Source organism: Lissotriton helveticus, chromosome 3_1 (genome assembly GCF_964261635.1).
Source record: "Lissotriton helveticus chromosome 3_1, aLisHel1.1, whole genome shotgun sequence".
Taxonomy (NCBI): domain Eukaryota; kingdom Metazoa; phylum Chordata; class Amphibia; order Caudata; family Salamandridae; genus Lissotriton; species Lissotriton helveticus.
Window position 1 is genome coordinate 36,241,171 of NC_136061.1, and position 27,367 is coordinate 36,268,537.

Sequence of the window (27,367 nt, forward strand, 5' to 3'; positions counted from 1 at the left end):
CCGATACTGCTACGCTCTTAGTCGACATGTCCACCTTTGGCCTTCTTCCCCTGGTTCACTCCCCTACGCATGAAGGAGGTCACACGATAGATGGCATTTTTTCCAATGCCACGGGCCTCCAAGTCACACAAATACTCCCTTTAACTTGGTCTGATCACCATCTCATCCTGGCATCGCTACAAGTACACGACTCCTTGGCCGACAAATCAAACCCCAATCCCCGCCAACCCTACCTGGCTTGGGATGACATAGATGAATGCAGGCTGGAAACCCTGCTTAAAGACACCTTCCCCACCCTATCTCCCGACCCTAACACTGCTACTTCCCAATTCCACAACTGGGTTAGCTCAGCAGCCAAAGACTTGGTTCAAGTCAAACAACGGTCACGTAACAGATCTACCCCGTCGGCCCCGTTATACACGGAGGAATTACGTACACAAAAGCAACAGTGTCGTAACAGAGAGAGACACTGGCGGAAGGATTACACTCCCGAAGCCAAATCTCTGTACAAAGAGTCAGTAGCAAAATACAAAAATCTCATTTTTGACGCTAAGAAAAAGTATTACTGCAACAAAATAGAAACTGCACAAAACTCGAACAAATCTCTATATGAGACCACCAAACAATTAGCAGGTCTCTCTGTTGATCTCACACCTCCCCCGTCCCAAGCTCTCTGTGATGCTTTGTCCAAGTTTTTTTTCAGCAAAGTTGACGATATCTATCGGGTCTTCGCCAACAACGCAACCCCTTCCCACAGGCCTTCAATTCACCTTGACGGACCTATCTTTCCTCAGTTCAGAGAGGTGACCTGTTCTCAGGTGCTAAACATCGTATCCTCCATTAAATCAGGCTCGGCCTTAGACCCTTGTCCACTGAAGGTTCTGCGGCCAATCATGGATGCAGTTCTCCCGGCCATAACCGATATCTGCAACTCCATGTTTAGCACAGGTACTTACCCTGAGACATTAAAGAAAACCCTTATTAAACCGCTCCTCAAAAAACCCACCCTTGATAAGGAAGAACTCAAAAGTTATCGCCCCATCGCCAGTCTTCCACTACTAGCGAAAATAGTGGAAAAAATCATGAATGCCCAACTCTCTTTCTTTATTGAGGAAAACAAATGTCTGGACGAATCGCAGTTTGGCTTCCGCCGATTCCATGGAACGGAGACCGCCTTGGTCAAAGCGGCGGACGATATCAGATCCATTCGGGATGCGGGAGGCACAGCTGTCCTGATACTATTGGATCTATCGGCGGCCTTCGACACGGTCGACCATATCACCTTGGTCGACCGTGTCGAGAGCATAGGCATCCGAGGCAACGCCAAAAATCTTCTTGCCTCCTTCCTGGCTAATAGGACCCAGGTCGTCACTGTTGGACCTTTTGAATCCTCCCCCCTGTCACTGCCATGTGGAGTTCCCCAAGGCTCATCCCTCAGTCCGACACTATTCAACATTTATGTGTCGGACCTTGCCAAAGTCATCATGGCACATGGGATGAGCCTCACGTCCTATGCAGATGACACTCAATTGGTCCTCGCCGTCAAGAATGACGGGCCTCAAAAAGCCAACATGTTCAATCAGGGCATGCTGGCAATTGGGAACTGGATGGCCCACAACTGCTTGAAATGAAACTCCGATAAATCGGATGTTGTAATTTTTGGCAATCTTTCCCCGGAGTGGTCCCCCCTTTGGTGGCCTTCACCCATGGGCCTGCCCCCAGACCCGGTTAACAAGGTGAGGAACCTGGGAGTCTTGTTCGACAATCGTCTGAACTTTTTACCACATGCTAACCAGATTTCCTCCTCAGCCTTTCATAAATTAAGGCTCATTAAGAAAATTCTGCCCTTTCTACCCGAAAATGCCGCCAAAACATTGGTGAGCTCCCTGGTACTCTCCACCCTAGACTACTGTAATGCTTTGTTTCTAGGTGCCCAGGAGAGAGTGCTATCGAAAATGCAGGCTATTCAGAACGCGGCCGCCAGGCTCCTAGGGCGAATTCCCAAATACCAACCGGTGTCACCCACCATAAGACAACTTCACTGGCTACCGGTGAAGATGAGGATTAAGTTCAAGTCCCTGTGTTTGGTATACAAGGCTTTACATAATGCCGGACCAGTGTTCTTCACTCAGAACCTTACCCCCTACTGCACTTCTAGAACACTGCGCTCCTCCAGTTCCTTTGAACTGGTGGTCCCCCGAACCAAATCTGTCAACTGGGGTGACCGCAGATTTCTCGTAGCCGCTCCGAAGCTGTGGAACACACTGCCTCACTCAATCAAGACCAGTACTTCCCTCTGGTCTTTCCGCAAGAACCTCAAAACCTGGCTTTTTAATCAATGAACTTCAGCTCCCCTTGTTGGCTAAACATTGCAGTTACTTAGCGCCGAGATGCCCAAGGGCCTTCGTTCGCGCTTTATAAATGCTGTTATAAATAAATAAATAAACCAAATAACAGTTCGTCATGAAACACCTGTCTACAACGAAGTAACACCTGTCTACAACGAAGTAACAAGTGATCAAGTGGTTTCAGCGATTTCAACAAATCCAGATGCAATCCCCACCATTGACAGAACTGCCTCTAGCTATTCCATTAACTTTGATACTTTTTCTGAGGATCCCAGCGAGTCTGAAACGACTCCAGCGAAAAGAACTTTCAAAGAACAAGCAACTGACTTTTTTCATCATTTGGAAAAAACTTACATGGTTTCACCATGGAATTAACTTTGGATTGTATTGGGAATATACTTTGGTTAGCTCTGGTAATAACTCTGGGTAAGCTGATAAATGGAAGATATGTAAAAATGGACACAGCAAGTAAGAAAGTCAACTTACTCCTCAAGACACACAAATCATCCCATCATGAACAGAGAGACTTGTCAGCAGTGAACATCACAGCCGTTCCTATACCTGATGGTATAGCTTGGGACAAAACAGAATATGACATTTTTGGCCCGTCGGAGCTGCTGAAGATTACACACTTATTCAAGATTTCATTAAGTGACTGATGATTGGGACTTTGAGACTGTTAATAATATGATGTCTGATCTAGAGATGTCTGCAGTATTCACAAATCATGAATATTTAGAGGGTTTATCAGACTATGAACAAATGTATTGTTATAACCATTGTGGTCATCATTTCTTGCACGAATCTGCAATGCCTAGAAATGTATATATGTATAACCAATGGGAACATTGTCCTACACCTCCAAAGGGTAGCTCGGAACCTTTTTCGAATACATTTCCATATTTCTCAGGGTTCAATGTATCAAATGCAAAAACATTTTACTTTAGAAATGTGAACAGAACAGTAATGAAAAGTATGTTGACCAATACAAAACAGATTTATTTTGCAGCCTTTTATGTCCAACTGTCTAGACAGGGTTTCGACTTTTGGAAAGACAACATTGAGACAAAAACTGTCTGGGGTTCAAAACATTGGCAAGTGCAGGGGGTAGAATGCTTTGTTTAGAGCCTGTATCATCCCTGAGCAAATTATGTTTTTGAATGACACTGTCCAACAAACGTCTTACCTTGGGTTAGCCAAGATTAAAGACATGACCAATCTGTCCATACCTACACCTATACCTGAGAGTGATAACACTTCAGAGGGGGAGGTGGACGTACATACTATTTTGTATCACAACAGAACAGATCCAGATTGGAATAAATGGATAATCTGGCCCACAGACACAAACTGTCAAGATGGATTCCTGAACAAAAGACAAGGGTTTAAAATCAATAGGCCTGACCCAAGATATGTTCAAAGACAGGATCCTGGAATAGTAACAATATACAGTGTAGGGAAGCTCTGCCTTGATTGGCTACAAAGATCTACACTTAAGGATGTAAAGCAACACTTATCTTTACCTAAAGATTGTGCAGACCTTAGGGAATTCTTGCTAGGACCAAGAAAACCGCGTAAAAAATGTTCATATATGCCGGTATCTATGCTGCATTTAACGAAATATGGAAGATTACGCAAGCAGAGACTGCAGAACGAATACGGGAAATTTATCGTAATAATTTAGAGAAATCTCTCCTTGTAGTTGACAATGGGTTAAGGACTCTGTCGTCCAGGATATATTCATTGGACAGCATAGTGTCTTCTGCCATAGACATCATGGAACAAGACATGGTCATGTTGCAACATGGTCAGTCTCTACTACGTTTTATCATGCTATTAGGCTGGACATTACAAAACCTTGTTCAGGCTACATGCCTTGGCATTTAATCAATACTCCGTCACTGTTTTCAGAATTCACTGATAAAGAGATCAAATTGGCACAAAGAGGAGCAGACTATACGGTGCTGAGCATTGAAAGACTGAAAAGATTGCCAATCGCGGTAGCAGAAAAACCAGCTACTGAATGGAGAATACATGGAACAATCACTCTGCCTGTTACAATTTTTCATTTTTAGTATTGCCTTAAATACATACCAGCAGGCACATATGAAAGGTTGGGTAAAGAATACATTAAGCCATCCTGGGATTTACCATACACACACAGATGTTGGACTGGGGGACGTGAAGTGTTTCTTAGTGGTTCAAACTGTGAAAACACACTAAGTGGTTCTCTCCTTTGTCAGGGTATTCATTTATGCGGGGCCTGCAATGGTTCCTCTAACAACTTTTCCTGTTCACCAGCTGCAGTGATTGAGACAATTTTTGGACAACTTTCAAATGGAATTTACCTCATGTTGAACGATTACAGCTGCTGTGGCATGTTGCCAGGTATGCCCTATCTATTAACTGTGTCCGCCATTGTCACTTGCTGTATGCAATTATTGTTTCCAAACTACAAGACAGTCAGGGAGTCGCCTCTATTGCCTTCACTGAACATCTCTACTATACGAATTGATACTCTAAGCAGAATGAAAGCCAGTCTTTTGCAAAAAACTGTGCCCCTGACCTCGGCCAAAGAGACCTATAATCTACAAGTCACAAGGTCTTCTGCCGAGATACATGCCCTTTTAAATACAAACTGTCCTATACCTTTCTCAGAAATTTTAAGTCGTATCTTAAGCATGTCTGATACGAGCGGTATTTTAAATGTATTTAAGACCGTTTTTTTCTGGACTGTTAGCACCTTTTCAAGCATTCCTACGAATCATTCCAAAGTTTGTGCACTCTGTGTTTGGCAGACTGCCCCTCCTTTTGGGACTCATTGCAGGGATACTATTTTTTGCTCCTTCTGCTATGATATGGCAAGCCAAATCACCAGCACCACCCAGTTCTCCTTGGAGAGAACTCTACTGGCGATGAAGTGCCATGAGCGCATCGTCCAAATTTTGGGGTTACCTCTTCTATGAGAATTGAATACCACATGGTTTCTGCCATTCAGACCAAATTGGCAAGATTGCATCTCACCTGTTCTACGCTGCCTGCTATGCATAGAAGAATGCGTGCTAGACACCTGTCTGACGATCCCATCAATCATGCCAACGGATGTTGATACTTTTCTGGACCCGGTAACGGCCCATGCTCTGTGTTGTCCGCAGCGGCGACCAATTCTGATGACGGCATTCATTGAGATCTCACAGACGCAAATCGCAACTGCTGAGGTACGGGAGGATACATCAGGCGCGCAGGTACCATCCAATACGAACATTGCTGATGCGACCAACGCTGAAGGCGATAGTTCACATTTATATGTGCTTAATCTTCTAAACGAGGTAATCCAACTTTCACCTACAATGGTAGACAACTTTTTGTCTTCAGACATAGAAGATTTCATGTTTTCTCCAAGCCTAACACTGACTTTTGAGTTTGACACAGTGTTCTGAGAGACTTTGAATTTGATCTTCCTTTTTCAAAACAAGGTACTAACTTTGGAACTTTTTCCTACGATTAATTTTTTTTCCAAAGTTGTATTTTTCATATTTTGCCGCAAGTAATATGCTTATAGTAGAACTATTCCTAGAGAACAAGAATTCTTTGAATACTTCCAGAGCCTATATATGACCTTGTCCACATACAAACAGTATTATGTAATCTGACATGAAATGGTTTCGGTCCTTTTTCTTCTGTATTTACGAGCCATTTCATAAATGTATATTTTCATGATTCATTCATTTTGCATTCAAAATGTCAACATATGCTTAGAATGAATACTTGCTTTAATGTGTACAGCACCAATGCTTTAGTTTGAATACATCATTTACAAATGGATTTGAAACATGCTTTTAGCACTTCATGTGTAGATATGATTTAGATATGTTTGACATGTTTAGAATTTAGTAATGTCGTACATACGAAAGTGGAGTGGGTGTTGTGTATCGATCTAGATTCCGTATGAATTTCCCAATTCATACCCTTATATAGGTACATTTCACATTGCCCTTATATAGGCATAGAAATCCAGTCCTTATTTAGGCATAGTCCATGCTAACCAAATACAGGCATTGCTACTTATATCCGTTCATCTACGTCACAACGAGTTCCTGGAAAACCAGACTCTTAAGCTCTTAGGGACTTCTCCTTGCTTGAATATTGGTTTCTCCAAGAACTCATTTATTATGCATGAACATCTATTCCTTTGGGGTTCATTCATTACGTTCATATGCCCGACTTCTACGTCAATACTGGCATTTCGAAACACATTCAAGGTATAAATATACCTTCACTTGCTATGGCAAAGCATGGTGTGGTTCAGTTCAACTCGACTACCTACTTTCACGACGCAGCTCGCCACACCAAGTCTCGAAGGAAGTCCTCTCCCAAGCTGACGCACTGACTAGATGCTGTCATCCTCCGGCCGAGAATCCAGCTCCAGTGTTTCCGACTCCCCTTAACGAGTGCTGGGAAATCGAATCCCGCGAAAGAGATACCAATCTCTCTCATTCTAAGGTATGGAACTGATTAGAACATAGAGAAACCTTTGGCAATTCTTGGCAAAACTAAAACTTATGCTAAGGCAGCACCTACTTCTTCCCTCATACTAGACCTAGGTTAGGTACACTGGGGTAGGCGTATTTTAGAAGCACCAGTTGAGTATTTTAGCCTGTGTTATTTATGTCTGTATTTTTATATATGTCATAGCCACAGACAGTGCTATTACAGTATTATTTTATATTACTATTTATGCTGTGCGCATTATACTTCGCATTCTGTCTAGCGATTGTAGCAGTTCATATCTCGTGCATGAGAAAGAAGACTGTTCAATAAACCCCTTTTTATTGAAAGTCCTGTCTCTCTATTTCTACTCTATTTCTATGCAACTCTGAAGAAACTAAGCATGCATGAATGACTGAGTGAAGATATTGTTCCGACTCTAAGGGAAACAAAGTTGTCATGTATATGCGGTTGTCAGAGACTGATCCCTTCTTGTTCATTCGAGAAAGTTTCTTTTGACCTCTGAGTTAGCTGGCACACACACAATTAAGTTTAATGTACTCGATAGAGACATACTGACCTCAGTCCTATGTCAAAACTATAGTGTATATTATTCCAATGCGCCAAGCCTATTAGGGATATAAGAACTACACTACAAACTGGCACACAATGCCGCACTAATGAATAACATAGTGCATAATAAACACAAAACAACACTTGATATCTCAAATGGAATTTTCTGGTAAAATATAGCGCCTGAAAGCAGATATCTGACCACCTTCTCTGTGCTAGGCTCTCAGAGGGAGTTCTGTCCATTGCCCCAGGGGCATATGAATAGCTCTGGGCCATTTTCAGCCAGAGTAACAGAGCTACTACAAAAGGTTGATGACTAGGAATTGTCCTATGTCAATGACACATATCTGACCGTTGACGCCCTGTTGGGAAACTTGACAAGAGTAGATCTCATAATTCTGGGATTTGCTCACATGGGCTACAAATCTAATTTTAAGAAATCAGAAAATGCCCATCTCAATGTGCTTTTTCAGGGATATGAGTTGTCAAGTGAAGGCAAAAGCCTTGTGACACACTTCTTAGAGAAGTTGGGCTACTTCAACCTCCAGCTACATTGAAAAGGCTACAATCCATGTTGAGATTCATACATTTTGGCAGAACATACATATAGATTACGCAGAACGGGTTAAACCGTTCCATGATTTATTATGTCCCGACTTTTCCAGTACACATTGAACTCAGGAACACACAAATATCTTACGTTCTGTAGAAGCTGACATGATAGCTTCAAAACACTTACACACACGTATAAACATAACAAACCTGGTTATCCATGTCATTGCGGATCATTAGGGTACACCAACGTTGAGTTCATTAAAGGTGACGCATGTACCAATTTATATAAATCGCATTTATACACCAATGCTGAACTGCGTTTTGCACCTACAGAAAAACTACTGACAGCAGTACAGACTGCTGTGATAATGGAGCCAGCCCTGCCTCAGGGTAAGCACATTATTGTCATGACCCTGGTGCCAACCTAAGAGGCCATCACCAGAGCATGCATACCAAACATTGGAGCATTACATCCCTGATGGATGCAATGGGTTAACTCACTCACCACAACAGATGTAAATTAAGATTTGACTCTACACTGCAAACACAAACTTTTCAGCAGTACGAACAAGAATATCCTCTTTCTAAAGAAATAACTCTAGAACGCTATGATTTCATCATATATACTGATGGTTCTACCCAGCCTGCCATAGGGACCAGGCATTAATACTCCTGGAATTCCATCCTGAGAAAACCAACCTGGTGACTGCACGGCACATTTGCCTGAACTAACACACTGCTGCAGTGCCAATCTTCATCCCACATTGCTGTAAGGCCACTTTTTCTCCTACACTCATCTAGTGCCAATCTTGATCCCACACTGCTGCAGTGTCAGTCTTTATACCACACTGATGCAGGGCCAGTCTTCATCTCACACTGCTGCAGGGCCAGTCTTCACCCCCACACTTATGCAGGGCCATTCTTCATCCAACACTGCTGCAATTCCAATATTCACCCCACACTGCTTCAGGGGCAGTCTTCATCCCACAAGGCTGCAATTCCAGTATTCATCCCACACTGCTGCATTGTCAGTCTTCATCCAACAATGCTGCAATTCCAGTATTCATCCTACACTGCTGCAGTGCCAGTTTTCATCCCACACTGCTGCAGTGCCAGTTTTCATCCCACACTGCTGCAGGGCCAGTCTTCATCCCACAATGCTTCAGGGCCAGTCTTCTTCCACACTGCTGCAGTTCCAGTCTTCGTCCACACTGCAGCAGGGCCAGTCTTCATCCCACACTGCTGCAGGGCCAGTCTTCATCCCACACTGCTGCAGGGCCAGTCTTTATCTTACACTGCTGCAATTCCAATATTCATCCCACACTGCTGCAGTGTCAGTCTTCATCCCACACTTCTGCAGGGCCAGTCTTCATCCCACACTGCTGCAATTCCAATAATATTCCCACACTGCTGCAGTGTCAGTCTTCATCCCACAAGGCTGCAATTCCAGTATTCATCCCTCACTGCTGCAGTGTCAGTCTTCATCCCACAAGACTGCAATTCCAGTCTTCATCCCACACTGCTGCAGTGTCAGTCTTCATCCCACACTGCTGCAGGGCCAGTCTTCATCCCACACTGCTGCAGGGCCAGTCTTTATCTTACACTGCTGCAATTCCAATATTCATCCCACACTGCTGCAGTGTCAGTCTTCATCCCACACTTCTGCAGGGCCAGTCTTCATCCCACACTGCTGCAATTCCAATAATATTCCCACACTGCTGCAGTGTCAGTCTTCATCCCACAAGGCTGCAATTCCAGTATTCATCCCTCACTGCTGCAGTGTCAGTCTTCATCCCACAAGACTGCAATTCCAGTCTTCATCCCACACTGCTGCAGTGCCAGTCTTCATCCAACAATGCTGCAATTCCAGTATTCATTCTACACTGCCGCAGTGCCAATTTTCATCCCACACTGCTGCAGTGCCAGTTTTCATCCTACACTGCTGCAGTGCCAGTTTTCATCTCACACTGCTGCAGGGCCAGTCTTTATCCCACACTGCTGCAATTCCAATATTCATCCCACACTGCTGCAGTGTCAGTCTTCATCCCACACTTCTGCAGTGTCAGTCTTCATCCAACAATGCTGCAATTCCAGTATTCATCCTACACTGCTGCAGTGGCAGTCTTCTTCCCACAATGCTGCAGTGCCAGTCTTCAGTCACACTGCAGTTAGGTTTGATTCTCCATGTACTCATCCCCCACTGCTGCCTCCTGTTATCAATGTCCAGCCACACCCCTGCAGTGTTTCTGTCTGAGAGTACTCACATTTCTACATTCTTCTTTTTAGTTAGCCACACTTCTGTTGGGGGTCATTCCACGCTGCTACAGCTTTAAACAGTGTTCACTCACACTGCTGTGGTATGAAGGCCACTGCATGTAGGGTTTGAGTTCCTCCCACGCAACAGCATGCTATAATTGTGTCGAGATCCTTTGTTGTCACAATGTTGCAAGATTCCTTTTTTGCAGGAATCCTTTATTGCTACATGTCGCAGGATTGTTTTTTGCTACAGTTTTGCAGGATTCCTTTGTTGCTACAATGTTGCAGGGTCTCTTTGTTGCTACAATGTTGCAGGGTTCCTCCAGCTGTTCTCTGCAAAATGTCTTCAAGTACCTCAATGGTTGTAGATGCTCAAAACATTTATTTCTTCTTTTGCCGGTAGCCTGAGAACATCTTGATGGCAGACACCATCAGTGAGCAAATACGTATCTGCGACTTTGGCAACGCGCAGAAGATCACGGTGGGAGAGGCGCAGTACGTCCAGTACGGGACCCCTGAGTTTGTGGCTCCAGAAATTGTAAACCAGCTGCCAGTTTCCACAGTCACCGATGTCTGGTAATGTGCTTAGATTGACATGTCTGTTCACAGCAGTAAGGCTGGTGGAGTCAGCAAAGTGCCATGGAAGAGGATTGTGAAAGGGAGGGTTGAAGATAATCATTTTGGGCCTGATTTAAAGATTGGCGTGTGAGTTACTTACATTAAACACACAACAGATATCATGTCCGTCTAATTACAGGTGCATTACAATCTAATACCGCGGTTGTCAATCTCAAAATCAGCCCCTTTTTTCACAGTGATGGGGGTCAGAATTCGTAAGGTTAAAGATGACAGGTCATGTGGAAGGATGAACAAGGGATTAGTGGAGGGACTAGTAAGGGTGGCGCCTGGGTCCCAATGGTTGGGTTCTAGCAGCGCTGAATTTAGTGAGCGTTTCTGCGGGTGGCTAGATCATGATGGGTTCTCCATCTTTAGAGCGATCCATGTAGTGAGCGAGGAGAGTTTGTTAGTAGATGATTCCATGCTAGCGAATGGAGATTGCAGATGGGGTCTGAAATGTGAGGTAGTGGAGAGAATGTTGATACCACAGTATAGTCTTATTACTAATACCTTGAGGATATTGTTTGTTCATGTTGTACGTGCTCCCTAACCTTTCCTCTTTCTTTCTCTTACCTTTTGTCATTGTACAGGCCAGTGGGAGTCATTGCATACTTATGGTAAGGACGCTTTCTTACTTTCCTATTAGCGTAGGTTGATAGCGCAGAGAAGCGACCCCCCTAGGTATCATCAGATGCGCAGGCGTTGATATGATGTTCCCTCCTCACTGATTTGTAATTATTTGAGGGTCTGATCTCCAGCAGATGCCCAGATGTTTCTCCAACCTTACGGCAAAAACCCTAAATAGAGAATATCACTGAACTAATGAACTACACACTGTTCAGTGAACTCCACTACTCCACCCGTGTCCTTGCAATGGTAACCCTAGGACCTGCAGAGTTTCAGGATTCCAGGGGGTACAAGATTCACATGCCGGCATGCTTAGCATGCTGTTAGAGCAAGGACTTTCCTGGACCAACATTACATATCTTTCGTGACGGGCTTGTCCTCAGCCATCCCCCTAAGCATACATATTGAGGATGTTTGAATGACTTCCTAGCCTGGAGCCAATACCACCACAACTCTTTTTGGGTACAGTGACAGCAAAGATGAATGCCAAGCTTGCATCTTCCCTGTTCTCCTGTGAAAATCCTCAAAAGGTTTTGCTAGGTAAAGGTTGGCTACCAGACCTATGTCCCGTGTCATGGCTGGTTCCCAAGTCCCTTCCATCAATGGTTAGAGCAAGATGAAGAACTGTTACCAGGCCAGTAAATTGTGCTTTCCATGCCTTCTGTATCCTGGCGTGTCAATGTTTACTGTTAGACGAAAAATGCCTACAGGTCCTGCAGACTGTGCCTTCTCTGTGGCATCTTATCTCACCTGGTTCCCTTGCTCCAGCCCTCAACAGGAAAAGCAATATGAAGAGTTTTACTAGGACAGTGACTTGTGTCTTCCCCAGTCCCCTTGTCCCGAGCCATCAGTGGGTACAAGTAGATTAAAGATGGTTGCTAGGCCTCTGGCCCTTTTCTTTTCTTGTTCTCTTGTGTCACCCAAAAATGGGTTGAGTTAGGATGGTTACCAGGCATTTGGGCCATGCATTCCCTATTTCCCTATACCCCATGTCTCGCCCTGTCCCCTTGTCCAGTACTAAACAGGTACAGCTAGGTGAAGCTTGGTAACTGGCCTGTGGGCTATATGTTCACTGATTTCTTAGTGCCAGTCCTCAACTGGTAAGGCTAGATGAAGAGATATTCCCCAACCTTGCACTGGTATAATCCTTGGTGTCCCCAACCCTCTCAGCCTTCTGTGGATAAAACAGAGAAATTACCCAGGCCTTGGTCTTCCATGATGTCCCCATCACTCTCAGCCTTCTCCGTCTCTAGTCCCTGCTCCTGTATAGTTTTTGGATAAAGCAGACATATTGCTCAGACTTTGCACCACCCTTGTGTCCCCTACTATTCATGCTTTGGTGGATAAAGCAAAGATATTCCCCATGCCTTGCACTCCCCCAATGCCTAGATGTCCCTGTCCCTCTCACTCTTCTGAGTGAAACAGAGATATTTGTCAGTCCTTTCACACATGTATTCTTTGGATAAAGCTGAAATATTTCCCATGACTTTAATCCATGTCTTCTGTGGTTCCCCTGTCCCGCTCAGTAATTTGTGGATCAAGCTGATATATTACTGTTGCCTCGCACCATTAAATTCCTTGATGCCCCTGTCCCTCGTATCCGTATCTGGGTGAAGCAGAGATATCCCCCTGGTCTTGCACCTTGGATAAAGCATACATATTCACCATGCCTTCCAACCACATAATCGATGATGTCCCTGACTATCAGTATTTCTTTGTTGAAGGTCATCTGCTACTTGGGCCTTGCACTCATTTTTCCCTTGATGTCCCTGTGACTTTCAGCCTGTTAGGGGGGCAGTACAAATGGGTTAAGAGTTCTGGGTCCTTTGTCATTGATAGGTCATTTGTCCCACCACAGACCTACATTGATCATGTAACTCTTCTCCCTTTAGCTTGACTGGCATCTCTCCCTTCGTTGGCGAGAATGACAAGGTCACCCTGTTAAACATCCGTAACTACACTGTGGCTTTCGAGGAGAAGATGTTTGCTGACCTGACCAGAGAAGCCAAAGGATTTGTCATCAAAGTTTTGGTCAACGATAAGCTGTAAGTGTGGTTGTTATAGGGACTGGGCAGCAGAAGTGAATAGTCACATGACTATGGCAGCAGACATGAGTGGGCACATGGCAGGAGCATCAGATGTCAGTGGTCACATGGCTGGGGCCACGGCGGATGTTAGTGGTCACATGGCTGGGGCCGCGGCAGATGTGAATGTCATATGACTGGGGAAGTTGATGTCAATGAGCACATGGCTGGGGCAGAGGATTTCACTGTTCATATTGCTGGGGCAGCGGAGTCCCAGGTTACATGGTTGTGGCATTGAATGTCACTGGTCACATTGCTGGGAAAGCAGATGCCGCTGGTCATATGGCTGGAGCAGCGGCAAATATGAGTAGTCTAGTGGTTGGGGGAGCCAATGTCATTGGTCACATTAAATTGTGCAGCAGCAACTATCCCATGACTGGGGCAATGGATGTCACTGGTCACATGACCAGTGGAGATGTGATAGGTTCTGACTATGACCTACCAGCGTTTTCGAGGCGCTGGCATATCAGGGGGTCCATTAGCTTTTCTCTAGGCCAGTTGACTACAAACCTCAGAGTGAACATGCCCATGCTTGCAGTGGCGTAATGAAAATTGAGGGGTCCCCCCTGCAAGGTACATGGAGGGGCCCCCGCTCCAGGTTGAATCCAGAGCTCTCAGGCGAGGGTACTGTCCTGATGGGGGACCCTGCATCTCAGGGGCCCCCGCACTGTGGGGGCCTGTGTTAAGCCACTGATGCTTAGTGTGGCATGTGTGCAATAAAATTGTGCACTCACCTGACCAGAGGTGGACTGGTCTTTTTGGAACTCGTAATGTCTGTCAGTTAGTCAGTCACACACCTGTCTGTCCTTTACAGGCCCGATCCTACTTGTCTCCAGAGCAACTGCCTGCCCAGCCCAGAAACCCATACTTTTTCTATAAGCCATTTTACCTGGCAACAGACTGTACATGCAAACACAAGAGGTATTGTCCGAATAACCTTAGGAAAATCCACTGATTTCGGAAATCCAATTAGTTCAAGGATGTTGCATCACTGAAAGGAGAGCAATTGCTCTGGAGACTACTGTTGCTAAAACCTCAGTAGAGAAACACCAGCAATGTCATAGAAGGAACTATGACATATAGACTTTACTTTGTGTCCTTTCCTTCAACAAAAATAAGACTTACGTTTCTAATAGATTCTTCTACCTCCAGATTGCTCACCTTTAAATATCACAGGTGCCCGCCAGGATCAGGAAAATTCTGGCATAGCTCTCCAGTACCTTGTAGGAGACACTGGCTGCAACTTGATGCCAGAAGTGGAAATACCAGGATGTCACTCTATCAATCAATCAATCTGGGACTGGTATAATGTGGCCACTTACCCGTGAGTGTCTCAAAGTGCTGGGGGTCGGGGGCTGCTGGTCGGACTGGGTGGAGGATCATTCAAAGAGCCAAGTCTTGAGGTCCTTCCTGAATTGGGTCAGTGACGCAGATTGCCTGAGGTTCAGGGGCATGGTATTCCAGGTCTTGTCGGCGAGGTAGGAGAACAACCTTCCTCCTCTTCTGGCCTGGTGGATCCTGGGGATGAGAGGCGAGGGCAAGTTGGGAGGATCGAAGTTGTCTGGTGGGTACGCATAATGTGAGCTGGTGGTTCAGGTATGCTGGGCCTTTGTAGTGCAGGGCTATGTAGGCGTGAGTGAGGAGATTGAAAGTGACTCTCTTGTTGACTGGGAGCCAGTGGGGTTGTCGGAGGTGTTACTTGATGCGGCTGCAGCGGCGGATGTGGAGGAGGCTGCGGTGTTTTGGATGTTCTTTAGTTTCTTTAGCTGTTTCTGGGTGACGCCTATGTAGAGTGTGTTGCCGTAGTCAAGTCTACTGGTGATGAGTGCGTGGGTGACCGTCTTTCTGGATTCTGTGGGGATTCATCTGAATGTCTTTCGAAGCAGGCAGTGTGTGTGGAAGCAGGCTGAGGAAACTGTGTTGATTTTGCGGTTCATAGTGAGTGATGAGCGCAGTATGATGCCGAGATTGCATGCGTGGTCTGTCAGGGTGAGGGGAGATCCCAGAGCGGCCAGCCACCAGAAGTCATCCAAAGCTGAAGGGGTGGGTCCCAGTATGGGTACTTCTGTCTTGTCCAAGTTGAGCTTGAAGCAGATGTCGTTCATCCTGGTAGCACCAGCCTTCATTCCACTGTGGAAGTTGGTTCTGGTGGTTGTGGGTTCATTGATGAGAGAGTAGATCAACTGAGTGTTGTGGGCATAGGAGATGATATTGAGTCTGTGGCTTCAGACGATGGCTATGAGGGGGGCCATGTAGACCTTGAAGAGGGTGGGGCTGAGGGAGGAACGCTGGGATACTCCACAGCTATTTTCCATGGGTTTTGAGAGAAACAGCGGTAGTCTGACTCGCTGGATCCGGCCAGTGAGGAAGGAGTGGATCCAGTCCAAAGCCTTGTCACGGATGCCGGTGTTGTGGAGGCTTGTGATTAGGGTGTGGTGGGAGACGGTGTCGAAGGCAGCCAAGAGGTCTAGTAGGATGAGGGCTGCGCTCTCACCCCATCGAGAAGGGAGCACATGTCATTGGCAGCAAGGAACGCAGTCTCTGTGCTGTAGTTGCTTTGAAAGCTGGATTGAGAGGTGTCCAGGACGTGGTTCACTTCGATGAACTCGGAAAGTTGGGCATTGGTGGCCTTCTTTATGACCTTGGCTGGGAGGGGTAGGAGTGAGAACTGTCTGAAGTCCTTGAGGTGAGTCGGGTCTCAGGATGGCTTCTTCAGCAGGGGGTTGATGCTGGAGTGGTTGTGAAGATAATGAAAAAAAGGCTCATGAAACCTTTTGGTGCAGCTTAGGGAATGTGTCACCACCTAAAAAGTGAGAGTTCAAACAATACTGTGGGTGTGATAGACATGTCCATCACAGGCCTACTCGGTGACTACTTGTAGTGTCTCAGTTCAAAACATATCATCTTGTGATATCTACCTTTGGATGCATTCTAAAGCCATCAGAGAGCATGATGCAAAAGAATGATTAGTTGGGTCGCTAAAGGTTGAGGACAAGGGCAAGGTCCAGATCACCATCACACTCGCCCTGTCTCCCAAGTCTCTTTAGAGAGAAAAAGAGGTGCCATACGAAGAATAATAAGCATAGGAGACCATTGTCCAGGAGTAAGTTTCCTCATGGTTGTTCGATTGTGGCTGCTTCATAACTGGAACAGAGTTAAGGTCTATGTCCCCTTGGGTATTACCGATGTCATATATACTGGCATTGACTTCAATGTTGCCTGCTCTGTCTGAACTGGGGTGGCAGAGTGGGCTAAAGAACGGTGATGGATTCAACCCAGATCTTTTGACTGGGTGTGAGTGTTTGATTGATTCAGATGCTCCGTCCATCACCACCCCCTTTTGTACCGCCCTTGTCTAAAACAGCATCTCCCTAGTTCTTGACTTTGAGTGTGGTTCAGCCATCTTTTAACAAACAATGGTGGACATGATTAGGATGGCTGCAGTCCCCTCAGGTTCACCAACTTGCCCTATAGGATCTTACCAGGTTCCACTCGATGTCTCTCCACTGGATTAATCTCTCTCCTAGCACTATATAGGTTTCTCCTGCTGTTTTCTGTTCAATACCACCCTTGATGTTGATTTTGGCACCCATTCTGATGCTGACTCCTGTGCCTTTTCTGACACAAAATCTGGTACTGCCTCCAGTGCAGGCTCCAGCACCGGCCTTGATGCCAGCTGCAGCTCTCTTAGCACCGCTGCCATCTTTTCCTCTGTCTCAAGAATCGATGTTGCCACCTGGACCCAGAAGAGAGGAGTAACACCTCCTGGATGAGATTAATACCAGGCTGAGGCATTCATTAATCCTCACTACTGGGAGACAATAAATACCTTTTCCAGGTCAAATTCAGACCACCATTCCCAGGATGATCAGGGGGATGACACCTTTGCCCCCTTATTATATCTCTCTTTTACTAGCCATGTAAGATGCCAGTGGGCTGGATACCTTGACCAGATATTGATATAGTCCAAGTCGCTCCTGGTACATATCAAGAGGGGCAACCCAGCCGAGCTCCGGCAGGGTTAGCCCTCTTCCATGTAAACTAAAAAAAAAGGTAGCTGAGGTGCTGTAACTTACTGTCGCCTCATGCCTAACATCCTTATGGATGTGCTGCAGGTGGTTCATACTCTAGTGTAAACACTCCTCCTGTTTAGTGAGGTCCTAGTTGAGGCAGTAAGCGAACTATGGTCAAAGGCCACATCATGTGCTGCGGTGAACCTAGAACATTGCATTTCACTTTAGAATGGCTAGTAGAGACCCAGCATTTTTGTCCCTTCACCAGAGAGCCCAATAGTCTAGGCCTCTTCCACCTCTAGATTGAGACTGGGAGTGTTTCAGATCCACCCTCCGTCGAGAGAGTCAAACAAATCTTGAAAGGAGTGGGGAGGAAAGCTTTTTCCGCTGGGACTTTAGTGATGCACTCCCTGCACGCAGCATACTTGTTGGTGTGTTATTCTCATGCCACCTGGAATATGGTGGCGGTGGTAGTTCTTAATTTTCTGGAACAGCTCTGGAACCATTTTGCAGAGGTAGGCCCCGATGGGCAGGATGCCTCCCTCCACATCATCAAAGTGGGCCCAGACTAGGCAGACAGCATTGCAAGTGCAAATGGTTCCTCTGTGGCTCTAAAATGGAAGGCTTGCCTGTCATCAACAGGTTCTCAGTTGATGTACTAAGTACTGTCATGGACATGCCATTTGATGTAGAGGAGAAATTCTTACGTGGTAGTTGGGCATTTTGCAAAGATCACGCTTTCGGAAGCACAATAGTATAAGCCAGTCCAGGTCAGTTCATAGCAGTCCAATCCCTTTGTCAGGCAATGTAAAGGCAGAGGCAATTGCCAGGTTAAACCCTCCTCCTTGTCTTCCTACTGTGTCCCCTCACACAATTAGAAGTAAGGTTGCTAACGGCCATGTGTGGACTGTAAATGGACGGGGTTCCTCTTTCCTACACTCCTTCAAGGCGGTATCCTCAGACCAGTGGGTTCTACAGATTGTATCAGCAAGTCCCTGATATCCCTCTCCAGCATTCCCTTATATTCTAGGACCATATAAAGATACTGTAGCAGAAGGTTATGGTCTGTTGCAGAAGTGAGCAGTGGAATTGCTGCTAGGGCATGGAATTGGGCAGGAATCCTGCTCCCTATGCTTACTCGGCAATCTTCACCCAATCCTAGACCTCTGGATTCTGAACTTGTTCCTGTACAAGGAGAAGTAAGTTTAGGCTCAGGTTTTGTTGGTTCTGGATGCACTGGATGATGTGCCTCGACCTACAACACACATATTTTCTTATACTGATCCTACAGTCCCACAGGAAGTATCTGTAGGAGAGTAGGGTCTGCAATCCTATGATCACCCAGATTTTTGCTTTTTGCTGCACTGGTTTACGACTTTTCCTGGCTGTGGGCCTGCTAATCAGACCCACAGCCTAGCTGTTCTCTCTATCCAAATTGTACTCAGGTACTGAATTGGCACTGGGCCCTCTCCAAGTCCCTGTACCCAGGGCTGAGGTGTACCCAGAAGTCTCCCAGGGGCTGAAGCATGTATTATGCCACCCCTGGGCTGACTAACTAAACTGACACAACTGGCTGCACGACAGCTGGGGCAAGGTGGTGTACTCACCCTTTGCTTTAGATATAGTATACCTATATCTAACCCTAAAATGGACACACAGATCTCCTATCAGTCACTCCTATGGCAGGCCTTACCAATCCTGAAGACAGAGTGCTTGGAATCGTGTGAGATGGTGCTCTGGCATGAGCTGAGCCTGTCTGCGGCTTTCGGGATCCATCCCTTAGCCGTTTCCATGATATCGCATACCATATACTCTTAAGTGCATTATAATCCTCGCGGTTATATGCCAACTCTGGTATCGCTTTATCAAAACATGTCGAGTAAGGTGTCATACGAATTGGAATACTAACCCCTCGCCAATTCTGGCGACGGGGTTAGCATTCCACCCTTCTAGAGGGACACGACATGTATGTAACCCCTAACCCCGGTTAAAGTCAGACAGAGCCTTAGCATCCACAAAATGGATGCTGCCACCGAGACACAAGTCTGCCCTCCTGCTGCTGGGAGTCCTCCCAGAGCAGGAGATAAGGACAAAGGGTTTCCTGCCAGGGGCGGTGCCAGCACCGTCCCAGACAGGATTTTGTGTATTGTAGGTAGGCAGGGCTTCAGAGGAAGGTGACTGCACGTGGCACCCCGGTGCTCACTGTGCATAGGCTGGCTTGAACCAGTTCCAGGGACACTCCAGACCCTGTGCTGGGGAAAAGCCCGCCAAGGAAGTGGGTGTAACCACCCCCCTCCTGGTCCCACCCCTAGGGCAGGACTTAGTCGCGTGCCAGCCCCCTTTTCCCAGATAAAGGTAGGGACTGGCCCCCTTCCAAATCAGATCATCTTTGGAATCAAGATACCACTTTCCACGAAAGGACTTCACGATTTCTTCTTCAAGATTCTCCCTTGTGGCTAAGGAGTAGTCACCCTGCATCCGCAGGCACCATCTAAGAACACTGCGGTCTGCTGCACGTCCTTCCTCCGGAATCCGACTGCCCAGCTCGACGAGACCCGGCTTCCCTGGCACCTCTGACCTCTACCCACCTCTACAGCACAGCTGAGAACCGTGGGTGCGACGAGACCTCGAGGGACCGGCCATCGCCAAGACTGCACGACTTCTGCACAGCAAGCCCACCGAGTAATTTCCTGGTGAGTGCTTTGGGGTCCGAGAAGCCCCCACCCTGAGCAGCTCCAGCACCGAAGAGCAGCCCCCCAGCATCTCCACGATCGGCGTGGGGCCCTTCTGCTTTTTGCTGCTCACCGCGTTGTTTGGCTACTAGCCCGCTGGCTTGTGGCCTTCCGAACGACGCCCGACGACAATACTGCTGCTAGTCTGGTTGCTCCAGACTGGCCCTTGCTTCCCTCCATCGGAGAAGTACCCTGGACCCTCCTGGTCCGGCTAAGACGCCATTTTAGGTCCACCGCGTGGGCCTTGCCTTTGCCAAGACTTGTTGCCCAATCCTGGGTCCAGCGACGTCGACAGCAAGAACCTTCGTGGGACAGCTCGCACCTCCATCCTGGTCGCCGACAACGCCTCCTGGTCCGAGAGACTGCAGAGCCCAGCAGCGCCCACTCACCTGACTGCGGTGACTTCGCCCGGTGCCATCCTGGTGCCCACTTAATCACTGGCTAGTGATTCAAGAACTTGGTCCCCTCTGCTTTCAGGTTTTCTTCTTCCTTGATCCAGGCTTGGATCCATCGAACTTTTCTTCACTGGTCGCCTGCCAGCAACTTCCTTCTTCCAGGCTCCTGGTCCGGCACGAGGATTCCCGACGTCTTTTCAGACCTATGCAGCTGCAGCCCCTGGGCTAGGTAACTTCGGCATTTCGGTGCCCCAGCATAGCCTCACTATCCAAGGGTCAGGATCCACTGTCGTTTTCTCCCTATCAGGTCGGGTTCGCCCGTGAACACTAACTTTGTGAATTCTAGCTTCCATAGACTTTGTCCCGCATCCCGCGTGAGAGTGCACACTCTGCACCCGAATTCCCTAGGCCTCCTGCTAGTAATCTAAAGGTTCAGTAGTCCAGTCCTAGCGATCCCAAAGCCTCTGAGAATCGTTACTTACCTGCTAGTAATTCGCATTCCACTTTTAGAGTATATGGTTTTTCGTGCCCCTCGGGCATTTGTGTATAACGTGCTAACTTAAGTATTTTCATAAGAGTTTTGTTGTGTGCTTAGCACCCTGTCCTCATAAAGAGTACAGGGTTGTTGTGATTCTAATAAATACATTGTTTATTTTCATAACACTTGTGTGGTGTCCTTTCACTGGGTGTTCAAGGGGTAATGTGATGGTAAAACAGCTGGCTTAACACGCCCTCTAGAGTCTTAGCCTTAGACTGCTCGTATCCATGCTACTAGGATAGCTGGTCTATAAGGTTGACTTACAACCAATCATCAATAAGGGTTGTTTGGACTGATATATAGTGATCACTAGAATAGTGACCACTGCACATCAGGCCAACTTCTCACAGTATCTATGATTTTTTATGGGTTCCACCCATTACCAATTTGCGGTCCTACCTTTTGGATTAATTTCAGCACCTTGAGTCATCAACAAGGTGATGGCGCTATTTGAGGCCCAACTCAGGAAGACCTGGATTTCACTATTCCTGTACCTGAATTGCTGGCTGCTCAAAGCTTATTTGGCACAGATGGTGTCACTCCTCTTCACGAGAACAAATGCACTTCTGTTCAACCTGAGGCTTCCGGTCAACATGTCCAAATCTCACTGGAACCTCTTGGTGCCTCCTGTTCATAAAGGCAGTACTGCATACAACCACGAAATGCGATTACCTACTCTAGAGAGGATTCAGGACATTTGGGATAATTATCTGATGTTTGACTTCTGGTGGATACTTCTAACTGCAGATTCCTCACCTTGTAAATACCAGCAGGTGTCAAACATGATCTGGAATTTTTTTTCCGTAATTCCCTTGTATGACGTTAGTCGGCGTCAGCGGCTATAGGTCAAACCCGTCCTTCCCTAGTCAGAAGTGATGCTAGAGACACATAAAAACACCACCCCTGTATGTTGATGTCAGTTTTTTATTTTCTCATCTTTTGATGCATATCCAGCGCTCATTTCCCCGCTCTTTCATCTTGACAAATTTTTTTCAAATTTTCAACAGTGTTCAAGGTGCCTGTTTCTCCCTAAAATGACATGCAAAGAAATATCTATGTCTAACCCTCCCGATGTATGTCTCTGGTGTCTCGGGTTCTTGCTTGACTCCAAGACTTCTGGGGACTTTTTTAGGATGGACCTAAAGGCAATCTGGGTTACAAAGCCAAACTCCACATCGTGGAACACCATCAGAAATCAAGGATTGCGAGACATAGGCCCATCGTGTCGTTGGCTCCTTGACTTCCTGGAGGCATTCGGCCTCTCGGACTTATGGAGAGCGTTCCACCCCAGCAACATACAGCACACTTTCTTTTCAGGTGCACACCATAGCTTTTCTCGTATTGACTACCTCCTCACGCCAGCCTCCTAACTTACTCATATCCAAGAGGTCAGACACCTGGCGCATGACATCTCTGACCATTCCCCCGTGTGGGCCAGACTGTTCGTCAGAGACATACAGGTAAGGCACGATAGCGCCCATCAATCGTTGGTATTTGCGGAATCCCGTGGTTCGCAAAGAGCTGTCGTCAGCCATTGAATACTACTTCCAGGATAAGCAGGGTACTGTTGACTCCCCCCAAACATTGTGGGAGGCGTTTAAATCGGTCATAAGGGGGGCAGGCCTTACCCTTATGGCGGGGGTCACAAAAGAAAAACACAAGTAGCTCGAAACGGTGGATGGGGAGATCCTTCGACTGGAAAAGGAACTGGAGGAGGAGGCGACTCTGGTGACACTACATCTGTTGCAACTGAAGAAAGATGAATATAAAGGTATCGCCTCCGACAGGGCCAAATCATGGGGTAAGGAGAGAGATGGCAGGGTGTATGAATGGGGAGACAAACCCGAGAAACTACTGGCCTAGATCAAAAAGAAAGAGCCAATAGACTGGTTCCCGAGCTAACGCTCAACACGGGCGAAACAATCACCAATTCCATCAAAATCACTAGTGAGTTTGCTGCGCACTATAGTGAGGTATATCAAACACGAACATCCCTCCTCCAACCAGACTCTATTGACCTGCTGAAATGGCACAGGCGATCAGGAGCCTCCGTCCGGGAAAGGCGCTTGGTCCTAACAGGCTGCCGATCGAACTTTACAAACTACGACAAACTTGCCCCACACTTACGAGCCATGTTTGATTAGAGTAGAAGAGTGGGGTCGCTCCGGCCAGACCAGTGTCTAACATCACTGGTGGTCATACCTAAGGATGGCAAACCTAGAAATCAATGCGCCTCCTACAGACCCATTTCCCTACTTAATGCAGAGCCAAAGATCCTAGCCAAACTTTTGGCCACCCGGCTATCGAGGGTTATAAGTAACCTTGTGCACCCGGAGCAGTTGGGCTTCATGCCACACCGCAATATGGCCCTGAATCTGCGAAGAGTGCATGGAATGCTGGGAAGGGTGGATACCATCCAGGAGGCATCTGTGATCCTGTCCCTAGATGCCTCCATGGCATTTGACACCATTGAATGGCCCTATCTCTTCGCGGTTCTCTCCAAGATGAGGTTTGGGCCTGCCTTTACAACATGGGTTAGACTCCTCTATTCTGAGCCTCTGGCACAGGTGGTAGTGAATAATAAACGATCTGACTCCTTCGGACTGTGTCGGGGTACCATTGTTGCCCCTGCTCTTTGCCCTGTCCCTCGAGCCGCTTGCTGCCTGGATCCGTCGAGACCCGGCTATACGAGGGCTACGTGGTCCGCAGATTGGGAGGACCGCATCTCACTCTACGTGGACAAAATACTCCCCTACTTGACCTCCCCCAAAATCTCCCTTAGATGTGTGTTGGACATCTTTATGATCTTTGGTAGATATTCTGGCTACTCTATCAATTGGAATAAATCTCTCTTGTATGCCCTGGGAGGGCAACCATCGGATCTCCCCAGGGATTGCCCGGTGCAAGTGGTGAAGGATGGCTTTTGCTTCCTGGGGATTTTTGTCACTGTGGACTCTAGACTCCGTTATGAGAGAAACTTTTGCTCCCGCCCCTCAGCGACTGAGGCGGAATGTCAATGTCACCATCTGAAAGGCGCTCCCACTCTTGTTGCTGGGCCATGCAGTCTTCTTAAAATGATGTCCCTGCCCCACTTCCTCTATGCCCTGCAAAACTACCCTGACCTGGTCCCAGTGAGATATTTTAGAGACATTGAAGGCTTGCAGAGGGAGTTGTTATGGGATGGGAGACCTCGAACTGCTCTTAACAAACTAGTCCTTAATTGGTACGATGGTAGTATAAGTCTTCCTGACATCAAGAAATACTACTTGGCAGCCCACCTTGCTGCCATTAATCAAGGCACTTACTGCACACCAGGTGATCCAGGCTTTGCCATGGATAGGTGACTGCTGCCGGACAGGAACTATAACAGAGCCCTGTATGCGAACCTCAGGAAACTCCCCATAACTGGGCTGACCAAGCATTGAGTTCAGATCTGGCATGCGGCAAATAAGAGTCTGGGTTGGGACCAGAGGCTCAGATTGCCGACTTCCCTGTGGGTCTCAGAACAGCTCTGCAGTCTGCGTTCCTCGAAGGATTTGCCAAATTGGACCTCATTGGTATTTCTCGAATAGGGGACCTTTGGGTGAAGGGTGACGTAATTGGGTTTGAAAAACTACAACAACAGTTCGAACTCATGGTACGGAGTTTTTCCGCTACTTGCAGGTTTGCCACGCCCTTGTAACAACCTTACAGAGGGGCTCTTCCCTTCCAGTGTATTCCCCACTCGAGGACAGGTTGCTTGACGGGATGCTCCCACAGAAGGCCATATCACTTATTTATAGAAAATTGATTAATACCTACCCGGATCCCGTCGACAGGTTACGCGAGACTTCGGGAAAAGATGGCCTAGAGCTTGACGATGAGGAGTGGCGGGAGGCAGTGTCCTCTTCCCGAGAGGTGGCAATCTCAGCGCGGCTGCGTCTGGTGCAACTGAAAATTTTGCACAGAACTTATGTCACCGAGCCCAGCTGTTCCATATGGGGAAGGGGGAGGGGAGAATGCTGAAGACAATGTGGTCAGATGGGAACATTCCTACACATTATTTGGGAGTGTGAGCGGATCTAGCGGTACTGAAGGGGGATACATGAGGTTAGGAGGGAAGTCCAGCATAAAGATATATGCCCAGTGGTCAAAAGGTGTCTACTTAATGTCTGGAAACCCACTGACATAACCGGAGCGGAGAGGCTCTGGGCTACACTGGGAGCAATGATATAGGGCAACAATGGGGGGCGATATATCACCGACTCTTGCAACCTGGAAAAATAATCCAGACTGGTGCATGTTTAGGGAGAAAACGGTATACGTGGTATGGGGTTGCCCCAAAAGATGGTCCGCTGTATTGGGTCACTGGAACACCTATCGGGGAGATATATGTGCTGCCTCGATAGCCCTCATGGAAGATGAACCTGTACCTTCTTGAAGCCCATGCCAATCTTTATAGTGTACCCACGATATCAATGATGCTCCACTGTATCCACCAATGAACAAGATGTTATGTCCATGAAATATGCTTTGCCGAATGTTTTTTGGTTTATGTTATCAATAAAAAGATATTTAAAAAATAAATAAAAAGACTAGTGTCTTGACAGAGTTGCTTCAGCCGGGGACTGCCCACTCCAAACCATTGCCCCCCTTTAACAAAGCCCTCACTGACATCCTCCTTGGGGCCTGGTCCAAGTCATGCACAAGGGCTCCTGTGCACACGACGATTGCCCTCTGCCTCCACCACCCTTCTCCTTGGGTCCCCAATTTCATCACTCAGCACTAATTTCTGGAGAGCTTGGTAGTCCAGGCCTGCACTTCCCAAATCAACCCTGGCCTGCTCCCTTCCACTCCATTGAATGGGAGTCCTAGAGGCTGGATAACTTTGGAAAGAGAATGTTCTCTTCGCCAGCCTAGCACTGCAGTCGGTGAACACCATGTGCCTTTTGGGCCTTAACTCCCGTACGATCTGGGACTCATTTGCGTAAGTGCTGTCTATGGTCTCGGCGAAGGGCTGAGCTATACACTCTCAGGTTATGACCGATAGGAGATATGTTGCAAGTTTGCCATCCGTCAGGTCTGGAAATGACTGACCAGCTGGGCAGAGCGATTTCTTTGTCAGTGGCTCTTCAGAACCATGCCTGGCAGAGGACAACTGTTTCTTCTGGGAATGTCCAAGCATCATTATTATGGTTTTTGAACAGTACAACAATCATCCCCTAGTGGACATCACAGTGCTAAAATGCTCACTATTACAAAGGCCCTAAAATAGCACAGAATAAATAGCATTAAGCCCTATATTATTATTATTTTTTATTGGTTTTATTCTTATTCATTTCTGGATGTGCCCTTTGATGAAGTGAAGTGAAGTTAAGTAGATATTTATATAGCGCGAAAAAACTGTCACCCTACGGGTATCCTGGCGCTTAGAGTGAAGAAAGCCAATAAAGCGATCGAGAAAGCTGTCCGAGAGAGGAACTCATTTTAGCTCCTAGGAAACAGCCAGGTTTTCAGGCTCTTCCTGAAGCACTTCAGCGTGCTGATCTGTCTGAGATTCTGGGGCAGCTCGTTCCAGAGGCGGGCCGCCGCTACACCAAAGGCTCTGCCTCCCAGCCTTGATCTCTTGAACCTAGTGGCCGTGATCAGATTACTACTGGAGGAGCGAAGCCGTCTCCCGGGGTTGTACCAGGTAAATCGTTCCTGCAGAGGAACAGGTCCCAAACCGTGGACAGCTTTATATGCAATGCAGAGAGATTTAAAACATATTCTCTCCTTAGGAAGCAGCCAGTGAAGATCACTCAAGGCCAGGGCTGTAGAAGACCGACGCTGTCTCCTAAGCACCAGCTTTGCGGCCATAGACTGGACTCTAAGCAACCTCTGCAAAATATATTGATGTGCTCCTAAATATAGGGAATTGCAATAATCCAGTCTATTTAAGATTATGCTCCTCACTACCAAAGAGCGGGAGTCATTTGGTAGTAGCGGGAGGATCTTCCGTAACATGGGCAGTAGGGATAAACAAACACCGATGGTTTTATTGGCCTGTGCCTCCATTTGGAGGTTATATATATGTAAGTGAGTATAAAGCGCACTCAGTTTAGACAAGTTAATTTTAGTGTACTCTGATATGTGTGCAATGTTAGAATTATGCCTACTGA

General features: G+C 46.9%; 1 protein-coding gene across 4 annotated transcripts in view; it reads left to right on the forward strand.

The window, feature by feature from the left end:
* Positions 1-27,367, forward strand: part of SPEG (striated muscle enriched protein kinase) — a 1,484,310-nt gene that overhangs the window by 1,199,004 nt on the left and 257,939 nt on the right. For all 4 annotated transcript variants that reach the window (XM_078679189.1, XM_078679190.1, XM_078679187.1 and 1 more), the window contains exons 25-27: positions 10,624-10,796; positions 11,429-11,455; positions 13,358-13,510. In XM_078679189.1, the coding sequence (XP_078535315.1) occupies positions 10,624-10,796; positions 11,429-11,455; positions 13,358-13,510 (353 nt within the window). The remainder of the gene's footprint in view (positions 1-10,623; positions 10,797-11,428; positions 11,456-13,357; positions 13,511-27,367) is intronic.